Consider the following 10,888-nt stretch of genomic DNA (forward strand, 5'->3'; position numbering starts at 1 on the left):
TAATTAAAACGGAACAGTAGAGAAAATCCGATCAGGATGACAAAATAAACTAAGCATCCACTGGAAAGAATCCCAATATCTGCAGACGGATCATATATATATATATATATATATATATATATATATATATATATTGATTCAGTAAGTATATTAAAACAAAAGAATATATATTATTAACATTAACTTTTCTATTACGTTTGAAGGGTACCGTAGTCAAAGTCACATTCTAAACCTTTTCCTCATATATGGGGTTTTGCAACAAGTCTATTTTTAGAAAGATCTGTTTGTAATGTATCTTTGCATAGACCACCTCATTTGATAGTGAATAACCTGTGTTGTGGCACAAGGACAAATTAAAGGGAGAATAACTAGTCTTATCATTTTAAGGGCAAGACATGAAATTGATATCTTAAACTATAACTCAACTACTGTAAAGTATAATAATTAATATACCTGTGTTGAATTATATTTTCATTCAATCCATTAGGGAATTTCCTTATTAATAATAGAATTAAACTATTGATGCTATTATCTACTAATTGATAAGTAATGTTAGATTCTAGCATGTACAATAGAGAAAGAGATTTTAATTGAAAGATATTTTTTGAAATATAGAGATCTCTTGAATTGTTTTGTTTGTGCGTCACAATTAGTGAACAAAAACAGGTAAGCTAGAAAACCAGCAATATTATTAGACCTGCTGTATCGCATAGGAAATCAGAGGAAGAGAGAGACAGTACAGTAGTACAAAACTGTGTTATATTTTGTGAAATATACAGTATGGAAAATATACATGGTTAAATTTTAGATATGACACAAGGTTAAATAATATTAAAGCGACCTGTACGTTAACCAATTTAAAAATTTATAAAATTGAAAATAATTAAAGGTTTTTAGGTATAATAAGTAGGATTAAGAAAATATTACAAAGTGTGTCTGCTATTTATAAACTGACTGACCCAGTTCTACCTCCATTTGTGAAGCCGTTGATTATAGGCCTAAATTATAAAAAATACATTGAAAATATATGATTTTTCATGTTTGGGTGCTTTTAATTTTATTTGTGTATTGTATTTAGAATTTTCAATGTATAGTTCTCACAGTTGTTAAATTCAGTTTGATTTAGGTTTTTGACAATATCGGGGAAGTCAGATCATAGATGATCGTAAAGTGTTGGAGGTATTTATATTTATTAAGCATTTTTTCCATTTGAAAATTTTAAGGCAAGATTATGCCTGTTCCTTTAATATCGGATTTGACTTTGTACTTGCTCAAAGTCAGAGAGTGTGAGTCATCAAGTATCCATTAGTGAGCATGATGCAATCACGTAGATTGCATAGTCCAGGAAGAAAGTCAAATAGTAGTCACTACACAGTCAAGCGTATATAAACAGCTGACTGCTTCGAGATTCTCAGTTATTATTTGAATCAGTTTGAAGCAGAAACACTGGTACTAATTTAAGTCAGTTCTTAAGAATTCATTCTCATTTAGTCCGGTGAGTATTTTTATGAATTACCACATCATAGGTTTATTTAAGGTTTGACTTCGGTTTAGCTTACTGTTTTGATTTGTACAATTTTGGTCTCAAACTCTGTAATTATTATTCACAAATTATCTCCTGATGAAGTCCACTGTGTGGACGAAAGCTAGAGAATACATTCTATATTATTCGTCTGAAAAGTGCTGCTGTCATTTACTTTAAATTGTTCTATACTGTATCAGACTAACGCGGCTGTACTTTTTATTCATCAAGAAATAATTTGTTTTTTATTAATTAATTGATGTATTGTACAGTTCACCTTGAATTTTTTTATGTGGCATATCCATTTTTAGAATGTTGATCCTTCCTTGTAATTTGTATTCATTGTTCCATTGAATTCTATATGTTGGAGCTGGCCTGTTTAACATTATTTTCTAGATTAAAGTAGTTTATTTACAGTAGTTGCATTTTAGTTACCGGTACTCCAAAATCTCATTGAAAGTTGATAATTATGGTTGTAAACCAGAATTAATAATGATTAAGAAAGTTATGGTGGAGTTTTCATTTTTGAACTGACATGTTAGATGATAAATCTATGATAGGATATCCTCAATATTTCTTAACTTTCCTGCTTTTATAGACTCCCCCCCCCCCCCAAATCTTATTGTGTATGATATTGCATTTAAGTATTTCACTGAAACTGTAGTACTATTGTTTTCTGTGCAAGTTGTCCTTGAAAAGGCAAAAGGTCAAAGGTTTCTCTTGTGTTAAAGATGCCCTCACTGCTGTTTAGTATTTATTCATTTATTTGTTTAATCAACCCAAGGTTAGGTTCAGAGGAAAGCTGGTAGTATTATTGATTGTGGTGTAAAATATTTGTTTGATAGTGTTACTGAATTACCATGCAAGATTGCTTTTCTTACAAGCTGTTCAATTTTTCAGGCAAGATGTCAACAGAAGTAATGCCACAAATGACCAGCTCGATGTACTCTCGCGTACTCAGCTACCCAATGGTGAGCACCGCAGTTGATCAGGTAGCCAGCATCTACAATATGTCAAAGGAGAAGAGCGGACTCGTTCGCTGTACGTTTGAGGTTGCAGAGAAGTCTGTCGCCTTGGCAGCTGCCACTGCTAAGCCAGTCGTTGATCGTTGTGAGAAGCCAAGTAAGTGTGTAACATGATAATTATACAGTGTGTTTTTAAGGATGTATTGTCCCCTAAAAATGAAAATTTGCTCATTATTGCAGTAACATACAAATTATTAATTTGAGAGAAATTATTTAATTTAAATATGTGTACCCTGATTTTTATACTGGGTAATAATTTTTATAAAATAATAAAAGCACTGTCAATTTAACTGAAAGAGTTTTTATCATTTTTCACTAAAATCATGGGTAAACATTTTTTTAAATACACTTCTATATGTTTAAGTTGATAATGTTTATGATACTACAAAATGAGCAAGTTTATTTCAAGCATGATTTTTGATATATTTATTTTTTTTCCCACATTTAGCAAATAGATGTACAACTGGATTCACACCACATACATCCATGTTTACATGTAAACACATGTGTGAATTAACACAAATTCACATACACAGTGTCTTTATGGAGTTATAATATAAATTTTGTTTATTTATAGTTGCAATGGTGAATGGCTATGCTTGCAAGCAGCTCGACAAGTTGGAAGAGAAGGTTCCAATCATTACCGAACCAACAGATAAGGTAAATGGCACAGTAGGGTCATCCATTATTATTTCAATTTGATAATGCTTTGAGATTTCAGTCCTTATAACCTAATTTATTTAATCCTTATTGTTTGCATTTTGAAGTTTATTTCTGCTGTATAATTAATGGTAATAATATAAAAATGATTTTCAGTTGTAGCAATGTGTCATTTAAAATGACCTTTAACCTGTAACTTTGTGATTCTAACCTGTGCATTATGATTGTAATTTTTAGGTTGTGTCAAAGGTTAAGAACGAGACCTGGAAGGTGATTGACAATGGCAAAAAAAGCAGCAGCAATTATGTCAACTCGTTGATCGACACTCGTGTCGGTAATCTGGTAACCAGTGGCGTGGATACTGCCCTCATGGTTACAGAGCATGCTGTTGATTATTATTTGCCATCAGATGATGAGAACATGGCAATTGATCAGGACAGTGATGAAGGTAAGACTCAAAATATTAGAAGCTTTAAAAATACACATAGACAACACTGCACTCTATAATCACTTGAGATATTTACATTGTTTCAGTGAAGTTAACGATAAGATTCTTTACACTTATATTATAGCTTCTCGTGACGTGGCTGCACCCCTTCAGCACTGTACAATTAAGGAGGAGAATCCCGGTTCAATCAAGCGTGTAACTACTTTGTCCAGCAAGGTGCACAGACGCCTCTACCAGCGTGCCATCAAGAGAGTCCGTTACATCCAGAAGAAAAGTCAAGAAACTATTGACAAACTTCACTTCACCGTTAATTTGGTATGTCATTGTTCGACATCTGTAGTTTCACTCATTATTTCAACAACAAATTAAACAATTATATATTTTCAAAAATTATTGAATTAGTTTGTTGAAATTAAATGTAGAAGTACAGATGGATTGAATAATTCTTGTACAATTTTATTTCAAGATCGATTATGCAAAGAAGAACATTGATTCGGCCAATGAGAATATCCGTGCTAATGTCAGGAACACCCATGAAACTCTGTGGAAGACTTGGAATGATTGGACAACAGATGAGGAGACTGAAAGCATTCAAGGAGAAGAAACACTGGAAAATGAAGAGAACCAGGCAGTGGTAAGTGCCAGGAAATTATGTGATTAGGTGGAAATTTATGCAAATAATAAATAGATTGACTTTGTCTATATATTTCCCAATTTTAGTTTTATTGTCAGATTATCAAACAGAATAATTGAAAATAATCAATTATTATTTAATTAAGATATTTTAGCTTAATAGTTAGTATTTTTCCAATAAGCTGACTTTTAATTTTAGCTTTGTATTTGCAAATACTATTTAATAGGAAGCTAGTGTTTTCCCTTAGAATTTATGTATTAAGCTGAAAAATGAAAACTTTATAAATGAAAATTCATGAGGCTTTGTGTATTTTAGCAAGTTAATTAACCTTCGAATGAAAACTGGATTAAGAAACTTTTGCCTGCCATTTTTACTGATGCATAAATATTCCCTACCATATATTTCTTTGATCAATGTCCATAGTTTATTTGTTTAATTTTTTTTTTTCTTTTTCCATCTCAGGCAGCGGAGATGAGAACTTTGGCGATTGCCCGTGTGTTGTCGAAACGTCTGCAAGTCCTCAGTGGTAATCTAGCATCCGCAGTTTCTGCTATGCCCCAGAATATCCGCATGAAGGTTGCAGAAGGTCGGGATATGGCCGAGTCGCTGTACCATACTCTTGAAGAGGTTTGATAATTTTAGTTGCTTCAGACAGAACATTTGCTGATTTAGATGAATTTGTAAGGCCATGTAAAAGAAAGAGAATTGTTGATTGTCTCTTCTACCAAATAAAAAGACCCCACCACCACATATTAGAAAATTTATTGACCTTCATTCTACTATGCCTTTTGAAAGACTTTACCTACTTAATGCATTTGCAAAAATTTTTTTTTTCCATGGCCTATTTTTTTAATTATAATTTAATGATATAGCATTACAAAATACTGTACAAAAACCACTATTTTTGGTCTAATTCTTAGACATCATGGTGACTGTGACCTAATGGCATATATTATACATTTTCTGATAGGTTCAATATTTCCGTGACCTTCCGAGCAACGTGTTATCCTTAGCAAGACAACGTCTGAACTCCTTACAAGATTTATCCATGGAAGTTGGTGACTATATCTTAAACTGCAGACCATTCCAGTGGCTGGTAAGTACAAAACTATCTTTACTTGTTTCTCAATTTGGTTTTGAATTTATTTCAGATGTATATTGTGTTTAAAACTACATGGAAACATCTTCAAACTTTTGAATGTTTAATTTGATATCTAGTGATTAATTATTAGTGATTAAAATTGTATTAATGATTAGTTAAGTCATGCTAAACCACCACAGGCATGTTATCATTACATTCACGCCCCCCGATAAATTGTGAGAAGTTAAATATTGTACATCTTTTCTGTCTTCATCGTACATATTTTGGCATGCTTGACTGTAGCACCTAAATAAAACATCTTTCAAAGGGGTACACTAAGTTCAGATAGTAATCCATAATGTAATTTGAGTGTTTTGAAATTCCGGCAACATTGGCACAACATTCTACCTTATTTGACCTTGTAATTGTCTGTTCTTACTTGATATACCCTGGATAATACCCTGGATCCCCATTGATGCATTATCTGCAGACAGTAAGCGCACTTTATATCAATGGTCGCAGATACAGATAAGCAATCAATTTCTTAAAAATATAATCTAATATGAATATATTCTGATAAAATAAAATCTTATTTTGAAATTTAACCCACTGCTCCTTCATTGATTTTGATGTATGATTATTGGCTTTTTCCTTCGCTTCATTTAAATCGTTTATCTCATCTTTGTGACATAAACTTTTTTTTTATAAAAATTTAATTGCTTCTAGCTTATTTCTACTTCATTAAATCACTCCGATTGATAGTTCAGCTTGCTCCATTATTTTACATAATTCCCTTGAAAAATGCAAACAGCCCTAAACTAGAAAAAAAATTAATCTTGGTATAGTTATGATTTGCCTCATGCAACTCGTAGTTCATAAAATAAACAAATCTATATTTAAATCCCTGTTTTTAAAGGTGCCCTCCAATTTAATCTATCACAAGCTATAATATTTATGCAAATTTATAGTGCATTTAACTAACACTAAATTTTCATGTAAAAATATACCTGTGCATTGAGATGTTAGATATCCACACAAGTGTTAAAAGGTGTCATCGTTGGAAATCCAATTGCCATCTGCTGGAATTTTCTTTTAAAAAAAAAAATAATCAAAAAGCTATATTTTACTGATTTATAATATATTTTTAATTAAACACCGTAAAACCTCGATTTAAAGCCCATCTTTTTAATTTGCTAAATTAGCTTTGAAAAGAAGCCCATGGGATAGCATAGGCTTCTTTTCGACATAGTGCAGTACATACACTGTACATGAATTTCAGAAAACAAAATAAATTAAATACAAGCTTGGTTTATACAGAAGTTTCGGTGATTTAATGCCGGTTAAATACACCCCATGATACAAATTGATGTTACAGTTGCCTTATTTATTGTTTTATAGTACAAATTCAAAAGATTTACAGCATTCATATTGAAAAGAAGCCCCCCCCCTTCTTTACTTTGCAAAAGTAGTCTCAAAAAGAAGCCCATCTCAAAGAGAAGCCCATCCAAAGTTCGCAAAAAAAAAGAAGCCTATGGCTCCAATTCAAGGTTTTACAGTTATTATTTTAGTAATCTACAATACAAAGCTTTTTATATTATATAATCCATTTTCTGTTGGTGTTGGCTGCATGAGCTTTAATTTTGGTTGCTTCTTTTCTTTGCATGTATTATTGGAATGCTTCATAAGCTTATAGTGTTAGTTGTCATGCCTGTATCTTTTTTTCCCTTCCTCTCCTCCGTAGGTACCCCAACAGGTGAGGACATGTAAGGAAGAAACAGAGATCAGCATGGATGATGACATCCGTGGTTTACCAGCAGAGACGGAGAAAGAGAGTGATGAAAAAGAAATTGTAGAGGCTGATGATGATGAGGGTGAGGATGAAGTGGATGAAATTGATGATGAGTCCGAAGGGGATGAAACAAGTGACACGGAAATATGACAATTTGTCATGAATGCATATTTAGATGCTGAAAACTACATGGATTGCTGTTTGGAATTGTGTCTGTACCATGTTTTAGGAAAAAAATCAACAACCTTAACTCAAGGGGGAGAGGAAACAAGTGTTGTAGTTAGCATCCCTCAACAACACTGCATGAAATTAAGTGCAAAAATCGGTATAAGGGTCAGAGATCATCACACAGGTGAATCCTTGCTTCTACAGTATAAGTTATGTAGAGGAATCAACTTTTCCAATCTAATTGCCATATTTGGAAAGGGTTGAAATGAGTTTATTATTTGTCGAGAAATTGATTAGCAGATATAAAAAGGATGATACTGTATGAAAGTGAAACCTATTTGTGAGGATATGCCCACTTGTATCATGTAATAAATAACATTTATTTAAATTTCATCTCATCATATTTGCGTATTCAATCCTCATTTAACTTAACCACTTTATTTTGAAATCGCACTACTTTTTGTACTGGATTTGATAACAAAGGTGCATTGTTTAAATCTGTATCTATGGTGCTCTTGCTATGGTGTCCTCATTACTAACTCTTGTTGCCATGTGAATGTTGTTATCTACATTGTTGATGAATAAATTATAAACCTTACAGAGAAACCATGGTTCTTGTCTCGCATATTTTATATTTTTCACGTCCGTTGAAATTTATTAACTCAAAATTACCTTTATGGATATATGAAAAAAACTTTAAAATGAACTATAAGCAGTAATGAAGAACAGATGCGACTCTAAACAATATATCCAGAATGTCATTAAATTTCTCCTTCCTCCTGATTATTAAAATCAAACGCCTACCCCTATTTGAAAACTTGTGTCAAATGTGAATTTTTTTTCCCCCTAATCTTTGAAAATGTGTACTGTTTGTAATAAGTCTATGAAACAAATTAAAAATTGAAGAATTCAGTTGTTCTGTAAGCTTGCCAAAACCCAATGCACCATTACATCACAACTGTATCAGTAAATCTGTAGCTGTGTGATTTAAATGTCTTTCTGGACCTTGCTGTAAACTTTACATAGTTCACATAATTGGCTCATCTCCATATTTTGTATTTGTGAACTGCAGGAAAACACTTGCATTAACACTTATCTAAAATAATGTAACTAAATTAATAATGCATTATTCATATCACTCAGAAAAATAATTATTTTGAATAAGAAAAATAATGGACTTGCATTCAGATACATAAAGTACATACTGTATAGTGGTCATATGTTTTCATTTACATATAAATAATGATGTACTCCCAGGCATATTAATAATCATAATGATCCATGGAGTTTTTACAAGGATTTCAACAACAAGCATTGTAGAAAAATATTTAAATTGTCTGTAAATCAGCAAAAAAAAAAAATTGGCTTATTTATTATTTGATCATTTAGAAAGGCTTGGGTGCTATTGAACGCATCTGTTTATGTAATTGTCAATTTAATGTCAAATAAATCACATAGCATGTCTTACCATGGAGGTGGTGTGGTCTCACAAAAGTAATGACATTGAAAAGCAATTATAACACTGATAATTTTGATAGTGACAGTGCTACATCAGTGACGTCGCAGCAACATGAATTGTGACACACCTTGTTACTACATACGGTGACGCAGCGATGTGTAACTATAAAATATCAGATTGTTGTCTCAAACTCATTGTTTCCTCAGATGTGCAACTTCTAGCATCATGACATGATTTTTGTAATCAGTTGTCTTAAATATACTAATTATATAATATATATTTATATATATGTCTTCCAAACAGAAAACTTTCCCCTGTAAACTGTGACGATGTATTTATTAATTCCACAGGTTCCTGACGTTGAGCTGGATGCCATCGAGTTTGATTTTGTCCTTGGTTCGGATCAAAATGACGTGGATCTTAATAGTAGTGAGAATAGTGAATATTAATGTTACCATCCAACAACGTGCCACAGACATGCGATATTTTTGAAACAATTATTTTAATCTTTACTAGTAGTTTCATTTTATGACATCATTTTATGATGAATGTAACTATTTTAGTTAACAAAATATATACAGTATACAATGCTAGTTACATGTAGACCTATATATTTAGTGACATACACTTATTCAAGAATGATTTGAATGGAGACTATAACATCATAACATAATACACTGTATTTTCACATTTTTATCTGTCAACAGTCGGAAAAGTTCTGATATTTTACCAAGGTCTGATCAGACATACTGAAGTACAGTACTGTATTGTCAGACATGATTACATATATGGCAAAAATTGCATACACGTCAAACCAGGTCTAATGAAACATGGCAGTTTTTTAGAGAAACGCTATAAAACTGGAAAAGGAAAGCAAACGTTTCAAATAATTAATATTCTAGATATTATTTTGTTGCATTCACCTTTGCAATTTAGCCTTGCTTTAGAGTTGATGTTTTCGCCCATATATTAAGTAAATACTTATTATCTATTTTAAAGTGTTGTATTACAAATTCGCAGTATGCATAGTTAATAAAAGTTTTATTGATTTCCTTCTATGTCCCAATTCAACAACTGATGCTGGTTTCCCCTTGTTTTATGCCTCAAAACTGATTTTATTGCAACCACCGGAATTCTTCATGTTTTGTTACTAAAATTAGATATTACAAAATGTGCATGTAGGTACAACGTTAATAAAAGATTTATTGGAAACACATTTTCTTTTTTGGTTGATTTATTTTGGAAGTTGCCGATACGAGCTTTTAGGGGCATATTCTTCCTCGCATATGGAGGCAAGTGGTATTTCCTCCAGTTGATCGACTGAATTTATTTGATAGTGCAGTCGTTTTAACACCTTTAACCAGTGGTGGTGACGCGCGCCGTGGCTGGATGTCTGTAGTTTGAAGGTGTAGGCCAATATTTTTACAAACACTTTAAGTGTTTTATATAGTGGCAGTACCGCAATTTTACTAATCTCTACATTACGTTCACTCAATCTCACCGATGACGTCATGATAATGATAAAATAAGTAAATCACATTTTTTGTGAAAAGAAAAAGGCTAGCTAATGTTTTATGTGTACTTTCTATCTCCCTAGTCCTGTTTGATCGTAAATACACCACTCACAATAGTGTAGTGCAATGGGCCCTACTTGTACAAAGATGCAGTTCACAAAGAGGAGATAAAGAAAAACTCTTGATTGAGACTAGGTTAGAGTGACTGTTTTAATTTTTTTTTGTTTTTTGACTGCTTCGAAAACATTTAAGATGGGCTAATAGTTTATCAATGTTTTTATGTATGTTATTTTTACCAGATTTTAAGAACGCGGTGATATGAGGGTTTGGGAAGTGGTTATATCATTACTATCGATTTTAAACCCACAGTTTAAGTCTTGTTCTATTGATGAATATTAAAGGGGGGGTGCGGGGATGAGACAAGTGGCCATATATTGCTTATTTAACCTTTCCTGAGTTCGGGAAAAATACTTAAAAAATTCAAAATGTTGAGATGTAAGGATAATTACAGAAACAAAACATGATATGATGAGACAGGAAAATCAGGTGAAAACGAGGCTGATCACTTTTTTCAGTAGCTTGGTAGCA

General features: G+C 32.2%; 1 protein-coding gene across 6 annotated transcripts in view; it reads left to right on the plus strand.

The window, feature by feature from the left end:
* The window catches only part of LOC117110271 (perilipin-2-like), a 10,970-nt gene extending 968 nt beyond the window's left edge, over positions 1-10,002 (plus strand). For 3 of the 6 annotated variants that reach the window (XM_033252912.1, XM_033252914.1, XM_033252909.1), the window contains exons 2-9: positions 2,423-2,644; positions 3,125-3,207; positions 3,445-3,655; positions 3,780-3,970; positions 4,122-4,289; positions 4,752-4,916; positions 5,260-5,385; positions 7,112-7,936. In XM_033252912.1, coding sequence (XP_033108803.1) covers positions 2,428-2,644; positions 3,125-3,207; positions 3,445-3,655; positions 3,780-3,970; positions 4,122-4,289; positions 4,752-4,916; positions 5,260-5,385; positions 7,112-7,309 — 1,359 coding nt within the window. In that variant the 5' untranslated portion in view covers positions 2,423-2,427 and the 3' untranslated portion in view covers positions 7,310-7,936. Of the gene's footprint in view, positions 1-1,340; positions 1,496-2,422; positions 2,645-3,124; positions 3,208-3,444; positions 3,656-3,779; positions 3,971-4,121; positions 4,290-4,751; positions 4,917-5,259; positions 5,386-7,111; positions 7,937-9,136 lie in introns of those variants that run through there. The other 3 variants (XM_033252910.1, XM_033252913.1, XM_033252911.1) reach the window with 3 other exon arrangements.
* The last annotated feature ends 886 nt before the right edge of the window (positions 10,003-10,888 follow it).

The sequence above is a fragment of the Anneissia japonica genome, unplaced genomic scaffold (genome assembly GCF_011630105.1).
Source record: "Anneissia japonica isolate Jap-2015-1 unplaced genomic scaffold, ASM1163010v1 scaffold673_len1821605_cov196, whole genome shotgun sequence".
Classification (NCBI taxonomy): domain Eukaryota; kingdom Metazoa; phylum Echinodermata; class Crinoidea; order Comatulida; family Comatulidae; genus Anneissia; species Anneissia japonica.